The sequence below is a fragment of the Oncorhynchus masou genome, chromosome 16 (assembly GCF_036934945.1).
Source record: "Oncorhynchus masou masou isolate Uvic2021 chromosome 16, UVic_Omas_1.1, whole genome shotgun sequence".
NCBI lineage: Eukaryota > Metazoa > Chordata > Actinopteri > Salmoniformes > Salmonidae > Oncorhynchus > Oncorhynchus masou.
This window is the reverse complement of record NC_088227.1, coordinates 19,993,353-20,017,214: the sequence shown is the minus strand read 5'-3', so window position 1 is coordinate 20,017,214 and position 23,862 is coordinate 19,993,353. Positions and strand designations below refer to the sequence as shown.

The following is a 23,862-nucleotide window of genomic DNA, read 5'->3' as shown; positions in this document are numbered from 1 at the left end:
CATGACTGACGGTGTGGAAGAAAGAGAAAAGGAGCTGCACAGCCTCATTTAGCTTTACACAAAACATTTTCCTGGGCGCCTTGATTAGTTGATCATGTCAACATCAGTGGGGGGGGGGAAAAAAAGAAGCCAAAATGGTAAAATAAATAGTAACATGATTATTCTGTCAGACTGGGCATATCTCCTTTTGTCCTTCCTGTGCTCTCTGAGCTTCTGCTGAGAGGAAACAGAATGAAAGAGAGAGGCAGCACGAGACAGAGACCGGTAGAGATATGAGGGGTGTGGCAGTCATACCTCACTGTGATTTCACGCTGAGACGGTTAGAGTGCATTATTCGGTCAGGGTTTAGCAAGTATTTGATTACAAACACACACACAGGGAGGAGAGAAATAAAAACAAAACTCATGAAATGAGACAAGCCATTCCAACCCTCCAAACAAAGCCAAATGTCCCCAGTCCCCACCGCCCGTTTAAATAAACACAAACACCAGGCAATGAGATTACATTCCCCTCCATTTTGCCATGAATCAGACAGACAGTGTTCCATCAGATAAGCTCAGTGCCTAAACAGGTACCTCTTTCTCTGTACAGGTTCTACTCCTGCATTAGATCAGGCTAAATTATGGTGCTCTGATCTCACAACAAGGCCCAGTGCACAGCATGGGAATTTAATTTGAAATGTAATTTTATGGGCAATAAAAACAAATAGAAAGTCAAGTGTTCTGCTCCTTCTCCATATGGAAACCCCATGGAGGTGCATCATATTTGATTTACTCCTTTTATCCATTAGTCTGAGAAACTAAATCGTTCCTACATAGTATCTAGTACATATCAAACAGAATGCCCCAAAGCTAATGGCAAAGTGTGGCATCCTAACCAAACCAGGGAGTTTCCTAACCAGAAGTACTATAGTGGGCCCAGTGGTAGTAGTCTTGCCATATGGAGGGTGCGATGGTTCATTAGGCTACAACAGGCCCTGTCCTCATCAGTCACTCACTCTATGGAGGACGAGCTGCCGCTGTCTCCCCCCACTCGACACCATTCATTACTTGATCCACACAATGGCCTTTTATTAGAGATCCCTTAATCCACAAATCCTCACACACTATCTGCTTTTGCACACGCGGTGGCCTCTCTCAATCTCTCTCACACACACACACACCCCGACGGGTGAGACTCTGAACGGGAATGGCGTACACTTTAGACAGAAGTCACATGATCATGTGTCACTCCCCACACAACCCTCTCCAAAAGAAATCAAAGTACAGAGAGTCTGTTAAATAGTGTAACTGAGCACCTTTGAGCTTGTCTTTGAAACCTTCCAACTTATCTCTCTCTGTGACAGATGGTTTGTCACATTACAGTGATGATGGATCAGGACACCACAGGGCCACACACACTGAGTGGGAAAAACATTAAGAACACCTGCTCTTTCCATGACAGACCGACCAGGTCAATCCGGCTGAGCGCTATGATCCCTTATTGATGTCATTTGTTAAACCACTTCAAAATTAGTGTAGATGAAGGGGAGGAGACGGGTTAAAGAATGATTTTTAAGCCTTGAGACAATTGATACATGGATTGTGTATGTGTGCCATTCAGAGGGTGAATGGGCAAGGCAAAATATTTAAGTGCCATTGAGCGGGGTATGGTAGTAGGTGCCAGGCGCACCGGTTTCTGTCAAGAACTACAACCCTGCTGGGTTTTTACAAGTTCAACAGTGTGTATGTATGTATCAAGAGTGGTCCACCACCCAAAGGACATCCAGCCAACTTGATACAACTGTAGGAAGCATTGGAATCAACATGACGCACTGGACACCTTGTAGAGTCTATGCCCTGATAAATTGAGAGTGTTCTGAGGGAAGAAAGGAGGTGGGGGGGAGGTGCAACTCAATATTAGGAAGGTGTACTTAATGTTTGGTGTACTCAGTGTAGATCATGATTTGTAGGGACTTAAAAGGGGCCGTCTGACAACAGAAAGCACAGTGTTAACGATGCCAGTTAGGATTTATGGGTCATGGAACTGACAGATAAGTTGGGTGTCCTTGACGCATGCATGTCCACACACAGGTGTGCCTTTCAGTTATAAATCCTTTCTTGTTACGTTCCCTTGGTGTACAGAGGGATGGGTTCAGCCTGATACCAGAGACTGGCAATGTACATGACAAATTCATAACCTATGGTGCTGAATCCCAGACACTAGATTGGAGAAGTGAGTTGGGCAACTGGTTGGGTCAACTTCTACGTGGAGACCAGCCTCTGGGAATTCAGGATTACCTTGGAACTACCAGATTGAAACAGTGTAGATAAGATCAGCAGACTCCTATAGCTGTCCTAATAGGACATATAGTCTTGAGAGATCCTATGAGAATGAGACTCGTCGTTGATCATTAATCCAGTACTGACCCACCCATGTTGAGAGATAGGACAGGGTTCAGAGGTCATGGGTTAGGTCAGGAGTTTTTCCTGGTAGGGAAGGTGGTCAGGAAAAACTCCTGGCCCAAATCATGAACCATGGGATAGGGATCATGCAAAAACTGAGCATGGTGTGAGCCGAAGAGACGACACCATGTACAGAGATAGGTACATGCTTTTAGGTTAGGGTCTATGGGCAGAGGTATAGGAGATAAAAGCCTATTATTGACACATACCTTTTCAAGCTGACTGTGAACATGCTGCACAATCAGATCCAAGGCAACAAAGTTCTCTCCCCCTAAAATAACCAAACACACACGTATCTTTTATAGCAGAATCACTACAGATATCATTTGTAAAAAGTTTTTAAATGTTCTGAATTGCATCTAAAGACTCTATACATAGAAGCAGTGTTTCTAACACACTGGTAGTATGCATCTACCTACAAGCCACTCACCCCTGGGGACCACAATATCCGCCACCTGCACAGTGGGTTCGATGTACTGCTCAAAGGACGGCTTGACAAACTTGTTGTACTGCTTGATGACCCCGTTGATGTCCCGGCCGCGGTCCGATATGTCCCTCTTCAGACGCCTGACCAGACGGATGTCCGAGTCGGTGTCCACAAACACCTTCATGTCCAGCAGCTGGGGGAGGAAGATGGACAGAGAGGGAGAGACAAAAGGGTTAAGAGAGGTCATGTACATAACCAATGGCAGAAGTTCTCAACATGACAGATCTGACTTTTAATAGGGCAGTATTTCCCAAAGATCATTTCAAGGACGGGGTGCTGGGTAAATGCCCCCACAGCAACATTCAGGGTGGCGCACCTACATGATGGTTGGAGAATCAATGTCCTAGGGTCAAAATAAATTCAATGGGAATCTGACGGCCTATTGGGTCTTTGAAGCTCTTTTCCTGAACACACATCAACAGAGATACAGCTAGCCAGTCAGTCAGGGGAAACTAAAGCCAGAACTCAAAGCTCCAACCTCAGCAAAAACTAAAGTGAGGAGGATTAATGGTCAAGCAGCACCACTGTATGTGACGGAAACACAAGAATAGGCAACAACTCAAAAACAAGAGCTATTGATGACTATCTGGCCATTGAGTGTTGGGAGCGTAAACTCAGAGAACCAATGAGACTGTCAGTCATTGGGAAAGTAAATCTGCTTCCTGACCGACCGGGCCATCACAGCTGTCACCCTATAGGAGGAGGGGGATGAGGAGTGGGGCTCCAGCCGCTCCACCATGATCAGACTCAGCCTTCCCCTCTATTGCTCTCTCTCTTACTGGAACCTCTGTCAGTGTGGGGAAAAACTAGAGCAGGGCAGTTTAGCAACGTTTTACACCACTGCAGCTTAAAGATGGCAGGTCATTGCCGTGCCAGAGAGGACCTGACTCTTGGTGCAGCCAGCACGGTAATGTTTGTTGGAGTCATGACAAAGGGTTGAGAGGGAGCCAATTTATAGGAAAGTAAATTCACCGGTTGATAAGAACATTTAGTACTAAGTGAGCCACAATAACAAAAATAATACAACACTTTATTGAAAGAATGAAATTGAAAGTACATCCAATTACCTGCATTGTTTGTTTGGCTTATCATCCTAGCCCAGCCTCTCTGTACAATAGCCGAATTGATAAATCACCTTCCTGCAACACAAACTCAAAAAAGTTCTGGGACACTGTAAAGTCCATGGAGAATAGGAACACCTCCTCCCAGCTGCCCACTGCACTGAAGATAGGAAACTCTTTGTCACCACCGATAAAACCACTATAATTGAGAATTTCAATAAGCATTTTTCTACGGCTGGCCATGCATTCCACCTGGCTACCCCTACCCCGGTCAACAGCACTGCACCCCCCCACAGCAACTCGCCCAAGCCTTCCCCCAAATCCAGCCAGCTGATGTTCTGAAAGAGCGGCAATATCTGGACCCCTACAAATCAGACGGGTAAGACAATCTGGACCCTTTCTTTCTAAAACTATCAGCCGAAAATGTTGCAACCCCTATTACTAGCCTGTTCAACCTCTCTTTCGTGTCGTCTGAGATTCCCAAAGATTGGAAAGCAGCCGCGGTCATGCCCCTCTTCAAAGGGGGGGACACTCTAGACCCAAACTGATACAGACCTATATCTATCCTACCCTGCCTTTCTAAGGTGTTCAAAAGCCAAGTCAACAAACAGATTACCGACCATTTCGAATCCCACCGCACCTTCTCCGCTATGCAATCTGGTTTCAGAGCTGGTCATGGGTGCACCTTTGCCACGCTCAAGGTCCTAAACAATATCTTAACCGCCATCAATGAGAAACAATAATGTACAGACGTATTCATTGATCTGGCCAAGGTTTTGTCTCTGTCAATCACCACATCGGCAGACTCAATAGACTTGGTTTCTCAAATGATTGCCTCGCCTGGTTCACCAACTACTTCTCTGATAGAGTTCAGTGTGTCAAATCGGAGGGGCTGTTGTCCGGGCCTCTGGTAGTCTCTATGGGGGTGCCACAGTGTTCAATTCTTGGGCCGACTCTCTTCTCTGTATACATCAATGATGTCGCTCTTGCTGCTGGTGATTCTCTGTTATGGGATTTTCATGAATAATGACTAAATGATGTATACGTTTAACGTAGAACTATAACTAACAGAATTCTACTCTGTCTTTATATAATGATAAATAATGTTTGTTCATTAGGAAGGGTTTATGTAGCATAGACCTAGGAAGAAAGGAATGTATGTGTGTGTCGAAAGAGAACGAAGAGGCCCATTAACCTATGTTTGAACCGACCCGGCTGTAACTCTGGGGAGATAAGATAGGACAGGGAGAGCCCCTCCAGAGCTCTCGTATCTGGGGGAGACTGGAACTGTCAGCTGAGTGGTAATAAACTGTGGTGAGACTTTATGAGTAAATCTCACGGTTGGTGTGTATGTATGTGTGTAGGTTAAGAGAATATTATAAAAGGAACATCTTTGTATATATAGTGGGGCAAAAAAGTATTTAGTTAGCCACCAATTGTGCAAGTTCTCCCACTTAAAAAGATGAGAGGCCTGTAATTTTCATCATAGGTACACTTCAACTATGACAGACAAAATGGGGGGGGGGGGGAATCCAGAAAATCACATTGTAGGATTTTTAATGAATTTATTTGCAAATTATGGTGGAAAATAAGTATTTCGTCACCTACAAACAAGCAAGATTTCTTGCTCTCACATACCTGTAACTTCTTCTTTAAGAGGCTCCTCTGTCCTCCACTCGTTACCTGTATTAATGCCACCTGTTTGAACTTGTTATCAGTATAAAAGACACCTGTCCACAACCTCAAACAGTCACACTCCAAACTCCACTATGGCCAAGACCAAAGAGATGCCAAAGGACACCAGAAACAAAATTGTAGACCTGCACCATGCTGGGAAGACTAAATCTGCAATAGGTAAGCAGCTTGGTTTGAAGAAATCAACTGTGGGAGCAATTATTAGGAAATGGAAGACATACAAGACCACTGATAATCTCCCTCGATCTGGGGCTCCATGCAAGATCTCACCCCGTGGGGTCAAAATGATCACAAGAACGGTGAGCAAAAATCCCAGAACCACACGGGGGGACCTAGTGAATGACCTGCAGAGAGCTGGGACCAAAGTAACAAAGCCTACCATCAGTAACACACTACGCCGCCAGGGACTCAAATCCTGCAGTGCCGGACGTGTCCCCCTGCTTAAGCCAGTACATGTCCAGGCCTGTCTGAAGTTTGGTAGAGAGCATTTGGATGATCCAGAAGAAGATTGGGAGAATGTCATATGGTCAGATGAAACCAAAATGGGAACATTTTGGTAAAAACTCAACTCGTCATGTTTGAGGACAAAGAATGCTCGGTTGCATCCAAAGAACACCATACTGTGAAGCATGGGGGTGGAAACATCATGCTTTGGGGCTGTTTTTCTGCAAAGGGACCAGGACGACTGATCCGTGTAAAGGAAAGAATGAATGGGGCCATGTATCGCGAGATTTTGAGTGAAAACCTCCTATCAGCAAGGGCATTGAATATGAAATGTGGCTGGGTCTTTCAGGATGACAATAATCCCAAACACACCGCCTGGGCAACGAAGGAGTGGCTTTGTAAGAAGCATTTCAAGGTCCTGGAGTGGCCTAGCCAGTCTCCAGATCTCAACCCCGTAGAACATCTTTGGAGGGAGTTGAAAGTCTGTTGCCCAGCAACTGCCCCAAAACATCACTGCTCTAGAGGAGATCTGCATGGAGGATTGGGCCAAAATACTAGCAACAGTGTGTGAAAACCTTGTGAAGACTTACAGAAAACGTTTGACCTCTGTCATTGCCAACAAAGGGTATATAACAAAGTATTGAGATAAACTTTTGTTATTGACCAAATACTTATTTTCCACCATAATTTGCAAATAAATTCATTAAAAATCATAGTGTGATTTTCAGGATTTTTTTTCTCATTTTGTCTGTCATAGTTGAAGTGTACCTATGATGAAAATTACAGGCCTCTCATCTTTTTAAGTGGGAGAACTTGCACAATTGGTGGCTTACTAAATACTTTTTTGCCCCACTGTACATGGCAGAGCTCTCTAAATACACATTCATGACTGAGGCTGGCCTCCATCTGATTCATTCCAACCAGTTTCCTACAAATTCTGGGTTTCAGGCCGAGTAATCAATTCAATTGGGTTTATGAACACTGAGAACATAATTCTCGTGACAGTCTCTGATACACCTCTACGCAGACAACACCATTCTGTATACTTCTGGCCCTTCTTTGGACACTGTGTTGACTAACCTCCAGACGAGCTTCAATAGCATACAACTCTCCTTCCGTGGCCTCCAACTGCTCTTAAATACAAGTAAAACTAAATGCATGCTCTTCAACCGATCGCTGCCTGCACCTGCCCGCACATCCAGCATCACTACTCTGGACGGTTCTGACTTAGAATATGTGGACAACTACAAATACCTAGGTGTCTGGTTAGACTGTAAACTCTCCTTCCAGACTCACAAACATCTCCAATCCCAAGTTAAATCTAGAATTGGCTTCCTATTTCGCAACAAAGCATCCTTCACTCATGCTGCCAAACATACCCTCGTAAAACTGACCATCCTACCGACCCTCTACTTTGACGATGTCATTTACAAAATAGCCTCCAACACCCTACTCAATAAATTGGATGCAGTCTATCACAGTGCCATCCATTTTGTCACCAAAGCCCCATATACTACCCACCACTGCGACCTGTACGCTCTCGTTGGCTGGCCCTCGCTTCATACTCGTCACCAAACCCACTGGCTCCAGGTCACCTACAAGACCCTGCTAGGTAAAGTCCCTCCTTATCTCAGCTCGCTGGTCACCATAGCAGCACCCACCTGTAGCACGCGCTCCAGCAGGTATATCTCTCTGGCCACCCCCAAAACCAATTCCTCCTTTGGCCGCCTCTCCTTCCAGTTCTCTGTTGCCAATGACTGGAACGAACTACAAAAATCTCTGAAACTGGAAACACGCAGCTCCCTCACTAGCTTTAAGCACCAGCTGTCAGAGCAGCTCACAGATTACTGCACCTGTACATAGCCCATCTATAATTTAGGCCAAACAACTACCTCTCCCCCTACTGTATTTATTTTGCTCCTTTGCACCCCATTATTTCTCTCTACCTTGCACATTCTTCCACTGCAAATTTATCATTGCATTGTTTTACTTGCTATATTGTATTTACTTCGCCACCATGGCCTTTCTTTTTGTCTTTACCTCCCTTATCTCACCTCATTTGCTCACATTGTAAAAAGACTTGTTTTTAATACTGTATTATTGACTGTATGTTTGTTTTACTCCATGTGTAACTCTGTTGTTGTATGTGTCGAACTGCTTTGCTTTATCTTGGCCAGGTCGCAAATGTAAATGAGAACTTGTTCTCAACTTGCCTACCTGGTTAAATAAAGGTGAAATAAAATAATAAATCACCCGGAACAGAAGTGCTTTCATCACGATTCTTAGTTGCTGATACGATATGCATTGCGATTCGATGTTCCAAACATATTGCTCACCATATGTCTGCTGCAGAGAGACAGAGCCATGAGAAAATGAGTTTACCAAAAACAAATGGTCTCCCTATGTAAAAAGACGATGGAGAACAAGCTATGAAAGAAAAATACTGGAGTGCTGGTTCAGGTACAGCCAACTTGCGCAAAAATAATATTGCGACATTGTCAAAGAGAAACATCGGCAAAAATAATATCCTGATGTGTAACTATAATTTTATTTTACCCCATCACTACCAGACACACACCCTCTAGTTCAGAGGTCTCCAACAGGTCCACCTATGAGTTGCCTGCCAAACAATTCAGAAAGTATATGTCATTTTTCCATTGCATGTGTTCGATTGCAAACTGTCATAAACAAATCTCACAAGTATCAGACACCGCAAGCTCCCAGGTATCATCAACGCAACATAGACATTATACCACCCCTGGTTAGCCACTATTGGCTTAAAATGCCAAACCTAACTATCTGCCAATTCATTTCCAGCAATATTGCCCGTCTGTCTGTGTTGTGCACCCGTTTGTCTATTGCTCCGTGTAGCCCGTTGATATGATAACAGTCTTCTGGGTTGACAGAAATGCTTTCCCCAAATCCTTCATTTAAATGTTAACTGCAAAGTAGGCTTACCTGGCAGAAGTCTATCATGAGTAAGTATACTGTATCATTTGCATCTATTAGCTGACTTTTCCATGAAATGAGCAGCAGCAGTACAAAACCATCGCTAGACCAAGATATTAGACACATTCCCCGCGCTCTAGATGTGCAATTAAAAGGGGGAATTACACTCAAATCCATTTGTTTTCCATTTTCCAAATTGTCTTCTGATTTAACCATTGACATGGACCCAAAACATCTAATGTGGTTGTTTCTTTATGAACAATTGTAATTTTGATAGTGAAAAAATAAAAATAAATTAAATAATGAAAAATAAAAATGAGAAAATATAATTTTGGGAAATATACAAATATTTTATATACCCCCCCTTTATTAACCATTATTTTACCAGGTATATTGACACAAAACATAGTATAGATAAAGTAGTGCACGATGGACCTGGGGAAGAGTTGCAGGGAAGAGAAGAATGTGCCTATTTGAAAGCTAGAATCATTTTTTAAAATAATTTCACTTAGCTTAAAAAATAAATTTAAAAAAAGCTAAGTCCCGCTCATGCTAGAGAAGGTTGGAAACCCCCTGCTCTAGTTATAGTGAAGAGGCAAGGAGAGTCCAAGGCAGGCCACAAGTCCAGGACAAATGTGATTGGGTCTATCTGGTCACCTCATGAATCATACTTGTCTAGATAGTTCATGGATTTAGATGAGCCAACATGGTCTTTGTGAAAAGTTGTATACCTACGTTGTAAAGAGGACCAAGACAATCAAAGCTGACAAGGGCTGCCTGAAGAACTGCCATCAATTCTACTACAACAGTACTAGTAGTATTGTTGCTTTGTTCTAAAGAGAAATGATTCATGCATTCTTCTCTGAAGAGAGCTGGGCTTCAGGTTAGTTATGTTTTACTCTAGCCAAGATTGCTGCAGCACTGGGTTCCCAACAACACCCCACCCCCTCCATTTCTATCAGTCATTCTCCAGCCCAGTCACCCATAGCCAGCCCCTGCCTGAAACCTAATCATAGCAGATAGCTGTGAGCAGGGGAAAGTAGAACAGTGAATACAGAGCCATCCAGCAGAGAGAATCCATCTAATTTCCCTGAATCTGCTTCAGGATGGCAGCGGCACTCCATTAATCAGCCTGGCTGGCATCTCTGCAGCATGGCAGAGTAATTAATCAGGTCTGCTAGGCTGGTGGGGTAAGAGGGAGGAAGAAGAGAGGAGCAGGAAAAAGATAGCAGGGAGCGGGGGATGACTGGAGACCAGAGAGAAGACCAAGTACTGTAGAAAGGAAAAGTGAGCATTTCATCTTCTTACACTCACCTTAAAAGCAGGTTAAAATAACACAGCCTCACCTTCAAAAGCTCCTTGTTGGCAAACGCCAGAATCCCCTCAAATATGACAACATTGGCACCGTAGACAGTTTTCTGAAAAAGAGAGAGAAAAAAAACACCATAAAAGAGTTTCTCACCACACAAAGCGGATTATTATGTACAGTGTACATAATTAGACAGACAGACAGCATATGGCAGACCGGGGACTGGGCCTTATGATAGATGTGCCCACCAGGTGTGCCAGGTAAATGCGTGGGCAAATGGCTGGCAGGGGGAGACCGGTGGGTTGACGAGGTGTGAGGGGCACAGCACCCGTCTGCTGTCCTGTCAGCACCACATTCACAGCTAAACTAAAATGTTTGTGCGCTGCTCCAAATCCCCCCTCCCATTCCTCCAGCCTATCCCCCTCTAATTAACAGCCCTTTATGTGCTGTAATTTCCACTGCAGCCATCTGATGTGATTTTGTTTTTGCACCACAGAAAGTAGTCCCTGAGGTGGCAGAGCAGGTCCAACTGACTTGTCAAGATCTGATGTTATCAGAATTAAAAATAAAGATGTCCAAAACAAGAGATGGACTGTCAGTGACTCAAAAGGCCCAGATTTAACCGTGTGTGTGTGTGTGTGTGTGTGTGTGTGTGTGTGTGCCGGATACGGAGCATAGACATGTATCACTCAGGTAGTACTGCCTAGTCAGGGAGCTACAGACTGTCACAATCCCATTCCAGGAGTCTGACGAGCTCGGAGCTGCAGTGAATGACCAGGTTACGTCTGTATTGATCAGAGAAAGAGGATCTCGTACAGAGAGAGAGGTTTAGTGTTCATGTTTCATTCATTTATCACATTATTACCCCCTGGTGATAGAAAACTGTTTTTTTTGTTACAAGTAATGTTATTGTTTTCCTGGATAGATGTACTTCTTTCAGCCATGAAATTACATTGAGTCTTGAAAGTAAACATTAAAAACGCAATTCTCATAACAATATACTCATTGTTGATAGTCAATACATGCAGTGGTTTAAAATTCATACAAGCATTTTCTTTGAGATTACTGCTGAGACACAAAAGACAATCATTGAAAGTGTCTTCACACACCTACTCATTCCAGCGTTTGTCTTTATTTATTTTTTTACTATTTTCTACATTGTTGATGAATAGTGAAGACATCAAAACTATGAAATAACACATATGGAATCATGTAGTAAAAAAAAAAAAAAGTGTTAAATCTAAATATATTTTATATTTGAGATGATTCAAAGTAGCCACCCTTTGCCTTGATGAAAGCTTTGCACTATTGGCATTCTCACAACCAGCTTCATGAGGTAGTCAACTGGAAATGCATTTTAATTAACAGGTGTGCCTTCTTAAAAGTTCATTTGTGGAATGTATTTCCTTCTTAATGCCATTGAGCCAATCAGTTGTATTGTGACAAGGTAGGGGTGGTATACAGAAGATAGCCCTATGTGGTAAAAGACAAAGTGCATATTATGGCAAGAACAGCTCAAATAAGCAAAGAGAAATTACAGTCCATCATTACTTTACGACATGAAGGTCAGTCAATGCGGAACATTTCAAAAACATTTCAACATTTTTCTTCAAGTGCATTGCAAAAACCATCAAGCGCTATGATGAAACTGGCTCTCATGAGGACCGCCACGGGAAAGGAAGATCCAGAGTTACCTCTGCTGCAGAGGATAAGTTCATTGGAGTAACCAGCCTCAGAAATTGCAGCCCAAATAAATGCTTCAGAGTTCAAGTAACAGACAGATCAACTGTTCAGAGGAGACTGTGTGAATCAGGCCTTCATGGTTGAATTGCTGCAAAGAAACCACTAATAAAGGACAGCAATAAGAGACTTGCGTGGGCCAAGAAACACGAGCAATGGACATTAGACCGGTGGAAATCTGTCTTTTGGTCCAAATGTAAGATTTCTGGTTCCAACCGCTGTGTCTTTGTGAGACACAGAGTAGGTGAACAGATGATCTCTGCATGTGTGGTGTGAAGCATAGAGGAGGTGTGATGGTGCTTTGCTGGTGACACTGTCAGTGATTTATTCTGTAGCAATACACCTCTAGGCTGTGTAAAGGCTATTTTATCAAGGAGAGTGATGGAGTGCTGCATCAGATAACCTGACCTCAACCCAATTGAGATGGTTCGAGATGAGCTGGACCGCAGAGTGAGGGAAAAGCAGCCAACAAGTGCTCAGCATATGCAGGGACTGCTTCAAGACTGTTGGAAAAGCATTCCTCATGAAGCTGGTTGAGAAAATGCCAAGAGTGTGCAAAGCTGTGATCAAGGAAAAGGGTGGCTACTTTGAAAAACCTAAAATATATTTTGATTTGTTTAACACTTTTTTTTTTACTCCAGCAAGAGCACAGACTTGAACCCAATCGAACATCTCTGGAGAGTCCTGAAAAAAGCTGTGCAGCAACGCTTCCCATCCAACCTGAGTTGGAGAATCTGCAGAGAAGAATGGGAGAATCTCCCCAAGTACGGGTGTGCCAAACTTGTAGAGTCATACCCAAGACTCAATTTAGTAATCGCTGCCAAAGGTGCTTCAACAAAGTACTGGGTCTGAAAACTTAAATAAATGCGATTTCATTTTTTTATTATTAGTAATTCATTTGCAAAAATGTATAAAAACCTGTTTTTGGTTTGTCATTATGAAGTAGTGTGTTTAGATTGATGAGGGAAAAAAATAACTTAATCAATGTTATAATAACGCTGTAACGTAACGAAATGTGGGAAAAGTCAAGGGGTCTGAATACTTTCGAAGGCACTGTATTGCCATAGCAATGTCTGAATGCACACAGACAAATAGCAGGATCAACTTGGTGAAATTGTAGACTCCTACATTGATAGTGCAGTTTGTTTAGGCGATTTTACAGCTAGCCAGCTACTTCATATGCTGATATTGACTTTGGCATTATTGTGTGTAGCTACTTTTGCTAGCTACCGAGCTAGCCAGCCAGCCAGCCCAGAGAGAGAGCATTGCATTGTGGGTTTTGTAGTCAACTTGAGTATCAATAGATTTCCAGTGGCGTAAAGCACTTAAGTAAGAATACTTTAAAGTACTACTTAAGTAGTTTTTTGGGGGTATCTGTACTTTACTTTATTACATTCCTAAAGAAAATAATGTACTTTTCACTCCACATTTCCCCCCCCCCGACAAAAAGCACTTGTTACGTTTTGACAGGAAAATTGTCAAATTCACACACTTATCAAAATAACATCCCTGGTCATCCCTACTGCTTATGATCTGATGGACTTAAACACAAACGCTTCATTTGTAAATTGTGTTGGAGTGTGCTGCTGGCAATCAGTCAATAATTTATTATTTTTTTTTTTAAATTGTGCCACCTGGTTTGCTTAATATAAGGAAATTGAACTGATGTATACTTTTACTTTCAATACTTAAGTACATTTTATCAATTCCATTTACTTTTGATACTTAAGTATATTTAAAACCAAACACTGACTTTTACTCAAGTAGTATATTATTGGGTGACTTTCACTTTTACTTGAGTAAAAGTAAAGATACCTAAATAGAAAATGACTCAAGTATGACAATTGACTACTTTTTCCACCAATGTAGACTTCCACAACGTTTTTCACGAATCTAGCAAGGTTGTTATAACAACAAAATGAAATGTTTTAAATGAAAACAGGTGCCCCTACACATTGACTCTGTACCGGTACCCCCTGTATATAGCATCACTACTGTTATTTTTTTGTTGCTCCTTAATTATTTGTCATTTTAATTTACTTTCTCTCTTAAAACGGCATTGTTGGTTAAGGGCTTGTAAGTAAGCATTTCACTGCAAGGTTGTATTCGGCGCATGTGACAAATAACATTTGATTTGAATGCGTGGTTTTGGGTGGATTATTGCTTTAAGACAATTTACTGAGTCTGCCTTACCCACTCCTTGCGGCGGCAGTGAGAAGTGAAGTCGTAGACGGGTACTTTGATGCTCTTGCCCTTCTTCAGCTTCCTCAGAACAGTCACCAGCAACTCAAAGTCAAAGGCCTCTGGGTGATCAAAGTTATACTCATTCTTAGCTGCCAGCTCCTGCTCATCTTTGGTCAAAACCTGGGGGGGAAACAAGGTCACAATTCAGGAATTCAATTACACTCTTGCCTGACCTGCATTTGTGTAGATCTGAGAGGATTGGATTGGTTGAAGCAATATGGCAAACATTCCACCTAGCCTATCAAAGGGCAAGATGGAGCTATTTAAATACTCCTACTGTCCATGCCTTTGCGATATGCACAGGTACCGAGGTGTGGGGGCCTATTTGGGCAACAAAGCATGAGTTGTTAGAGCCATTCCCTTGTCACTAAAAAAAACAAAACATGGCCGCTACAGTAAAACTTACTTAAAAGCCATCGACTTTTGTTTCCAACACAGCTAGGGACATAATTGACATGAAAGATTCCATTAGTTCCCTTATTGGTTAGGGGTTTAAAGCTAAAATCAGGGTTAATTACTGACCGTTTGGAAGGTTGAGGACAGAGCAGGGTACACACAACCACGAGGCTGTTGGTCTGCTTCACTGATCAAGTTAAGCAGAGGCAACTTTCTTTAACAACAGGGAACCAATTCAATCAATCTATTGGAGCAGCTGCAGTGGTCTCAGAATGCGATTGAGTTGAGTGGTTCTGTCTGGGTAGACTGAGGATGCCTCTAGAGGGTACTGATAGTTCTGTGCTCCCTAGGTGTTGCTGCCTCTATACTAAATCAGAAGGGGAGCCAATAAAGCATTCAGCATGAAGCGGGCCGTGAAATGACATTCATTGGCTAGTTTACCTTCAACAGAAGGTCTTATAAGTATACCCAGGAGTTATTCCTGAACCTGTGACCTCACCAACGATAAACTCCAGGCCATACTTATAAACATAGCTTATTATGCAAGTTTACCTTATAGAACAAGCCCTATAGTTTACCTTATAGAAAGAGTCCATGGAGAGGAGGACCACCCAGGGAACATCTAGAGCCTCGATGATCTTATTGGCCACCGTGGTTTTTCCAGAAGCACTTCCTCCACAGAGGCCTCCAGAAAGAAACATGAGGGGGTGAGACAGGGCTCCTGACAAACGTACACTAGGAACCCAAAACAACAACCCTGGGAGTAATTCCAACAATACATGCTGTGGTTGTGAAAATCTGGATGCAGTGCTTGTTGTGTTTGCTCCTGCACAGGCGGTGGAACCCTTATCATAATGTACTGAATACATCAACCAGAGAGGTGCACATAACACAGAGTGCAGTTCAAAACTGCGGAGTTAGGCTATAAACTTGCACAGACAAAATATTCAAGATAACAAAATGGAACTGAAAACTGTCTGGATAAGCTGTTTTTCAAAATATTTTACTTCGAATTGAGCTATGTTGACACAACAAATGAAACTCGGCCATCAGACGAACTGACACAGAACATGGAGCAACCCATCCAGCAAATTAAATTAAATCCGTCTGGAATTGTTGCCTAGAGACAATAACAAACAGCTCTGGCTCTGATGATTCAGGGCTCCTTTTATGTGCTTACCATCTCTCCTCTCCCTCAGACCTCTGAGGCAGGTTGGTTATTCTACATGAGCAGACTTTCTAACCTTCAATCAACAGAAGCAGAGTGCTGGCCAGAGCAGAACAGCAGGATGGCCTTTTTACAGGAATCATCAACCAAAGCACATCCAAGTGTGAAACCTAACCAGTCAAGTCCGGCTCATTGAAAGTAACAGATTGCGTATTAAAGATAGCCTTTGTCTCAGTCAGCAGCACTCAAGCCAATCAGATGTGTTTAAACAAAGTATGGTCCGGCTGGGTAATTCATACACATGGTTCATTTCATTATGGTGTAACGCGTACAGGGGTGCCTTACTGGGATGACCAGAAGGACCCCGGCCAAATGTAGAATATAAGCTACAACCTAAGCTAGCATGGAGGTTGCCCTGAGCACTGATGATGAGATCCTATCATTTTAGGATTTCTGAAAACCTTTTTCAAAATGTCTCTTCAATTTCCACACTGCCTATCAACTCTCCAGGACAATGTCTGGTGACTGACCATTGCCGTGCATGTCATTTCTGTTCATTAAGTTGAGTTTGAGGTTGCAGGTAATGAGTCATGACAATTAGAGCCCTGCACGGACATGAATTTTCAGCAACAACAGTACTACCCATGCCTACCACTTTCAGGCCCTGCCCTACCCTACCCAAGCCTGATTTCTTCTGTTACATTTTAGGCCCTAGCCGAAACAACTTTCTCCATTAGTAAAACCATTAACTGCTCCTCTCTGTCTGTCACTTGCTCCATGTGCAGGCAGCTCGCTCTTCATGCGCACTGCTAATGGAGGCACTGAGTCTGAGTAACCATAGCAATGGCTCGCTTGGGCTGCTCTGCCAGAGATAATTAGAGAAAGGAGATATGAATCCCATTGGGCAATGTATGGAGAAACGTATAACACCACACCCACAACCAGCAGACTGTCAACCAATCGTGTTCACGGTGTCATGCTGAGCCATGTAGTTGCTAAGCTAATCGTCACGTAACCCCTTCTCAAAGTTAGGGTATGAGTCAAGAAACCTGCCTACTTTCCTCAAAAGTACGTAATGTCACGATTCGAAAGCTCACAGATAAGTTACTTCTCACACTTCAGAAAAGATTTGTAATGTTGTACTTACTAATATTGGGTTATCCTTGAGAGCTCTCCTTGTCCCAGAGTCGCCTAGAATGCACCGTGCAGCCCATTGCCGTACCATGGGCAACGTACACAATGGGCGTTGATACTATTTCAATGGAGTTTCCCCATCTCCAAAAGTATCTCTGGCTCATAGCGCAGTGGTCTAAGGCACTGATATCTGTGCCACTAGAGATCCTGGTTCGAGTCCAGGCTCTGCCGCAGCCGGCCGCACAATTGGCCCAGCGTCGTCCGGGTTAGGGGAGGGTTTGGCCGGCAGGAATGTCCTTGACCCATCGCGCACTAGTAACTTCTGTGCTGACATGGTCGCCAGGTGTACGATGTTTCCTCTGACACGTCAGTGCGGCTGGCTTCCGGGTTAAGTGTGCATTGTGTCAAGAAGCAGTGCGGCTTGGTTGAGTTGTGTTTTGGAGGACGCACGGCTCTCGACTTTCGTACGGGAGTTGCAGCGATGAGACAAGACTGTAACTACCAATTGGATACCATGAAATTGGGTAGAAAATAAAGAATATATATATATATATTTTTTTTTTAAGTATCTCTGGCTCTGCTCAACAATCAAAGAGACGAGAGCATTTAGCTGTTAGCTTCTTTTGGTCACTCTAAACTCCGACAAAACTCAAGGAACTTTATAATTTGAAAAAAATAATTTATCCTGTCTTATCTTTGACGAGATTGAAGCACTTCTGACACCATGTTATGATCTTAGTCATATAGGACTGTCATGCTCAAGAGCAAATAGCTCAGCTTCAAAATGTTAGTGATCAATTTAGTGATACCTGAGCCCTACCCTACCCTGGTTATTGTGGAAAAGAAAACAGGCCCTACCCGACACCAACTCAAAGTATAATGTTGGGGCCTTCTGGGCTCGGGTAGCCGAGCACTAATAACAATGTCAAATGACAGCTCTCTTACCAATAACGAAAGCCTCTTTGAAGGTGGTCCCAGTGACATTGTACCAGGGGGGCCTTCCTGCAGTGTAGATTGTCCTCTTGTTGGTCCTCAAGAGAGGTGGCTCAGTCTTGCTCTGGCTGGTGGTCCGTTTCCGTGGAGACAGTGAGGGGGTCAGAGGGCAGCGGGGGTGTTTCGGAAGACTGCCCAGAGAATCATCTCCACTGCCACAGGTGAACAACAATAACACAAGGGACAAAAAGGTTAGTTCCGCTCAAATTCTGCCAAGTCATTACTTAGCACTCTTCACTGGATAACCCATAACCCAGATTTTCCATTGAAGAGGATTGTATTATAGCTATTAACTTTGATTAATCTGTGACATGAATCACTTCAAACATCCACTCACAAAAGCCATCATATCCATATATACCATCAGAGATGCCGTTTAAGCTCATAGCTGCCCCATGATTATGATCAGGACAATGATCTGGGCAATTTGATTACAATGCGTCTGTCCTGTGGAGAGAAAAGAGAGGGGGTCCATACACTTAAGGAACCCTCATCAGTAGCGCTCCGCAGTTCTGTACTGTCTGTGTAGGTGAGGGAGAATGGGGGAGAACTTGACCACCCTGTCCAGGAAATCACACAGTTGCTGGGGGGCATGGGGCAGGCACTCGCATGAGTAAGGCTGTCATCATTTGGACAAAGAGAGTAGAAAATCGAAATGTGTGACAACAGCTGGACTGTATGTCTAAAAGTGATTTCCTTACCTACTTTTCCTCTTCACCTGCACTGATCTGAAAACACAGGACAAGTGAAAAAATGTTGGTAATTCAAATAGGCGAAAGAGAGAAATACACTTTAGACTATTGAAATGAACACCTGGATGTTCATTTTCACTGTTGCTACTCTGTTATAATGCCAACTCGGCATATGAGATCTGAATCATTGCACCCACATTCACTGCCACGTCTATGTGACTGTGCATTAGCTAAGGTTTGCTAATGTAGCATTATAATGAAGCGTTATTCTAGCCGGCTTGCTAGCTAATTCATTGAGTACATACACCATAACTAAGCAACATACTTAGCTTGCTTCCATCGTTGTAGCTGAGATATTGAGTATAAGCTACCAGAAATCATTTATTTCAAATAAATATTAGCTTTGCCTGGCTAATGATAGCTGACTGGTTAGCATGCCAACCCACACGGCACACTCTGTATTGCTATCTTTGTTAGCCTGAAACTTTTATAAATTATTTATACATACCTGTCAGATCTAGACATCGACCGGTCTTCTTCTTTCTCCCCCTCTTCTTTTTGTGGCATCTGGACATCGTTTTGGTTAATTTTCATTGCCATGTTTCCATCTCGTAGACACCGGAGACCGCGCGTAAACAAACACCGGATGAAGCGTCCTGACGTCACCTTTTGTGTACATGTGCGTGCGTGGAGTGCTCTCCATCCTCACTTCACCGTGGTAAAACCAGCTTCTAGTTAGATATTCGCGCATTCAAACCTCAATAGCTTTCAAACCACTTGATTTGTAGTTTTGCATGTCTACTTTGACGCTAAATAGCATTTTCGAATATGAGAATAAATAGAGCCAAGACACCTTGTCCGAGAGAGATTTACATGGTTATCAAAACGTCACATCAGGGCAAGCCTACACGAAACACAGCCCTTATTTGAAGTTTTTCTAAAATACCTTTTGGAAAAAACTATTGTGACCGTTTCCCTGTTTGACTGCTAGGTTTTATGGGTATTATGACACCTACACTGTGAGGCTCTGTCGTCTGTTTGTGTTGTTGGTCTTGGCTAGTTTAATATTCCTGTTGGTTGTTGCAAACCTGTCGCTCAAATTGCGTGTATACAGTGCAGAAATACTTTTCAAACATCCTGGAATACACACGCCAAAATCACCTTTCACGTGCCCACAGTACTCCCCACCCACTACAACAGGATAGGAAAAGCCTGTCTAAACTGCATTGGTGACGTCGATGCCCAAACTCAGATTTTACAGAGGAGTTCCGAAATTTAACGAAGACTGGATTACTATCAAGGTAAAGTTAGCCTAGCACAAACGAGCAAATGCTTAATTTACAGTTTATCACCCTATATGTTCACTATTTGAATTGCAGCACGAGTTGAACGTTTCTCAAAATGTTTCACTGGTTCAGCTTGGTTACAACTTTATTTATCATGAAAAAGAAGATCAGCTAAAATTAACAGGAAAAACATGAAATAATGGCAATAGAAAAAATAACTCATGATCTACAGCAATTCTTTAAGTGGACCACAAAAAAAATGAAATACTTAGGCAGCTTAATAAGTGACAAACAAAAAAATACAGTTGAAGTCAGAAGTTTATACATTTCAACTCAGTTTCCACAATTCCTGACATATAATCCTAGTAAAAGTTCCCTGTCTTAGGTCAGTTAGGATCACCACTTTATTTTAAGAATGTGAAATGTCAGAATAATAGTAGTATTTATTTCAGCTTTTATTTATTTCATCACATTCCCAGTGGGTCAGAAGTTTACATAAACAATTCTACCAAATACTAATTGAGTGTAACTTGGGTCAAACGTTTTGGGTAGCCTTCCACAAGCTTCCCACAATAAGTTGGGTGAATTTTGGCCCATTCTTCCTGACAGAGCTGGTGTAACCAAGTCAGGTTTGTAGGCCTCCTTGCTCGCACATGCTTTTTCAGTTCTGCCCATACATTTTTATATAGGAATGAGGTCAGGGGTTTGTGATGGCCACTCCAATACCTGGACTTTGTTGTCCTGAAGCCATTTTGCCACAACTTTGGAAGTATGCTTGGGGTCATTGTCCATTTGAAAGAACCATTTGCGACCAAGCTTTAACTTCCTGACTGATGTCTTCAGATGTTGCTTCAATATATCCACATCATTTTCCATCCTCATGATGCCATCTATTTTGTGAAGTGCACCAGTCCCTCCTGCAGCAAAGCACCCCCAAAACATGATGCTGCCACCCCCGTGCTTCACGGTTAGGATGGTGTTCTTCGGCTTGCAAGCTTCCCCCTTTTCCTCCAAACATAACGATGGTCATTATGGCCAAACGGTTCTATTTTTGTTTCATCAGACCAGAGGACATTTCTCCAAAAAGTACGATCTTTGTCCCCATGTGCAGTTGCAAACCGTAGTCTGGCTTTTTTTGGCGGTCTTGGAGCAGTGGCTTCTTCCTTGCTGAGCGGTCTTTCAGGTTATGTCGATATAGGACTCGTTTTACTGTGGATATAGATACTTCTGTACCGGTTTCCTCCAGCATCTTCACAAGGTCCTTTGCTGCTGTTCTGTGATTGATTTGCACTTTTTGCACCAAAGTACATTAATCTCTAGGAGACAGAACGCATCTCCTTCCTGAGCGGTATGACGGCTAAGTGGTCCCATGGTGTTTATACTTGCATGCTATTGTTTGTATAGATGAACGTGGTACCTTCAGGCATTTGGAAATTACTCCCAAGGATGAACCAGAGTTGTGGAGGTCTACAATTTTTTCTGAAGTCTTAACTGATTTCTTTTGATTTCCTCATGATGTCAAGCAAAGAGGCACTGCGTTTGAAGGTAGGCCTTGAAATACATCCAAAGGTACACCTCTAATTGACTCAAATGATGGCAATTAGCCTATCAGAAGCTTCTAAAGCCATGACATCATTTTCTGGAATTTTCCAAGTTGTTTAAAGGCACAGTCAACATAGTGTATTCAACTTCTGACCCACTGGAAATGTGATACAATGAATTATAAGTGAAATAATCTGTCTGTAAACAATTGTTGGAGAACATTACTTGTCATGCACAAAGTAGATGTCCTAACTGACTTGCCAAAACTATAGTTTATTAAGAAGAAATTTGTGGAGTGGTTGAAAAACGAGTTTGAATGACTCCAACCTAAGTGTATGTAAACTTGTGACTTCAATTGTATTTTGAAAAGTTGATTCTTCTTGGCTTGACTATATGTCCTTTCAACTTGCCATAGACCAGCTGGGGGAGACAACTCTACCAATGGCCCAAGTAGCCTATGGTGATATTTTTTAATTTAAAAAAATCTTTATTTAAGTAGGCAAGTCAGAACAAATTCTTATTTACAATGACGGCCTACCAAAAGGCTAAAGTCCTTCTGCGGGGATATGGACCTGGGATTAATTTATTTTTATTTTTAAATACAATATAAATATAGGGCAAAACACACATTGCAACAAGAGAGACAACACTACATAAAGAGAGACCTAAGACAACAACATGACAGAAATACTCATCATAAACTTTTTATGAAAGATACAAGTGTTATGCAAAGAATTAAAGATAAACTTTTCCTTAATGCAACCGCTGTGTCAGATTTTTAAAAAACTTTACAGCGAAAGCACACCATGCAATAATCTGAGTACAGCGCTCAGCCACCAAAACAAGCCATACAGGTACCCACCATGTTGTGGAGTCAATAAAAGTCAGAAATAGAATTATAAATATTCACTTACCTTTGATTTTCATCGGAATGCACTCCCAGGAATCCCAGTTCCACAATAAATGTTTGTTTTGTTCGAAGTTAATCTTTATGTCCAAATACCTCCTTTTTGTTTGCGCGTTAGGTTCACCAATCCAAATGCACAAGGCGCGGGCACTAAGTCCAGTCAAAAAGTTTCACTGTAAGTTCCATTACAGTTCGTAGAAACATGTCAAACGATGTATATGTAGCTCCCTCCAGTAACCACGAGCACAACCGTTCCTTGATTTTAACTGGCGGCTTTATTCTGTAGATTTAGTCAGAATTATCACCTTCCGTGAGAACTATAAAGTAAATTAAAATACAGTTAAGCACACTCTTACAACCTTATCTTACGAGTGACTTATTAGCTTGGTATAACTCTGAAGTGCTTACATACATGAACAGTTTAGCCGGCGCTATAACAGTATCAGATTAAAAGCATGAATAAAGGAAAAATACCTCATTGGCTGCTTATTACAGAAGGGAGGAAATCAAACTTCACACTTATTATTCCTGGCATGAATTCACACTTCATCCTTAATTATTATAACCTTACCATCCTAACATACACACTTCAACCTTTACGAACTACACCCGATGACATGAAAACTTAGCTAACACAGCGCGGGATTGCCTTCCCTCCAAAAGTGTGTTGCTACAATAAGGATCCCCGTTACAACAGTTATCAGCTACGTAGTTCTGCTTGTCTTATCATTTCCCCCGTACATCAAACACGTAAACAATTTTTAAAAACAACAACGACATAGACTTACAGGTTAACTGTCAGTTACAGTATATAATCAATCTTTAGGATATTTTTATCATAAATCTTCAATAATATTCCAACCGGACCATTCCTTTGTCCGGTTGGAACGGAGCTCGTGTTCACGGCCGCATGCGATAAACAACTCAAGGCTTTCTGCCAGATCCCTGGTTCAAACAACTCTCATTCGCTCCCCTTTCACAGTAGAAGCCTGAAACAACATTCTAAAGACTGTTTACATCTAGTGGAAGCCTTAGGAAGTGCCTATATGACCCCATTTACACTGTATATTGGATAGGCAATCACTTCAAAAACTACAATCCTCAGATTTCCCACTTCCTGGTTATATTTTTCTCAGGTTTTTGCCTGCCATATGAGTTCTGTTATACTCACAGACATCATTCAAACTGTTTTAGAAACTTCAGAGTGTTTTCTATCCAAATCTACTAATATTATGCATATCCTACCTTCTGAGTAGCAGGCAGTTTACTCTGGGCACGCTTCTCATCCGGATTTGATAAATACTGCCCCCTATCCCAATTAACCTACCCTAACCCTAACAGAATGTGACTGGCAGAATGAGTGTTGTATGT

General features: G+C 42.4%; 1 protein-coding gene across 2 annotated transcripts in view; it reads right to left on the bottom strand.

The window, feature by feature from the left end:
- si:ch211-243j20.2 (uridine-cytidine kinase-like 1) overlaps nt 1–19,413 on the bottom strand; it is a 29,219-nt gene extending 9,806 nt beyond the window's left edge. Inside the window, exons 1-9 of one of the 2 annotated variants that reach the window (XM_064991085.1) lie at nt 19,265–19,413; nt 18,767–18,792; nt 18,017–18,223; nt 15,348–15,454; nt 14,323–14,493; nt 10,427–10,498; nt 2,875–3,064; nt 2,654–2,715; nt 295–311 (exon numbers count right to left, since the gene is read on the bottom strand). In XM_064991085.1, the coding sequence (XP_064847157.1) occupies nt 295–311; nt 2,654–2,715; nt 2,875–3,064; nt 10,427–10,498; nt 14,323–14,493; nt 15,348–15,454; nt 18,017–18,223; nt 18,767–18,792; nt 19,265–19,356 (944 nt within the window). In that variant the 5' untranslated portion in view covers nt 19,357–19,413. The remainder of the gene's footprint in view (nt 1–294; nt 312–2,653; nt 2,716–2,874; nt 3,065–10,426; nt 10,499–14,322; nt 14,494–15,347; nt 15,455–18,016; nt 18,224–18,766; nt 18,793–19,264) is intronic. The other variant, XM_064991084.1, reaches the window with a different exon arrangement.
- Nucleotides 19,414–23,862: the final 4,449 nt, after the last annotated feature.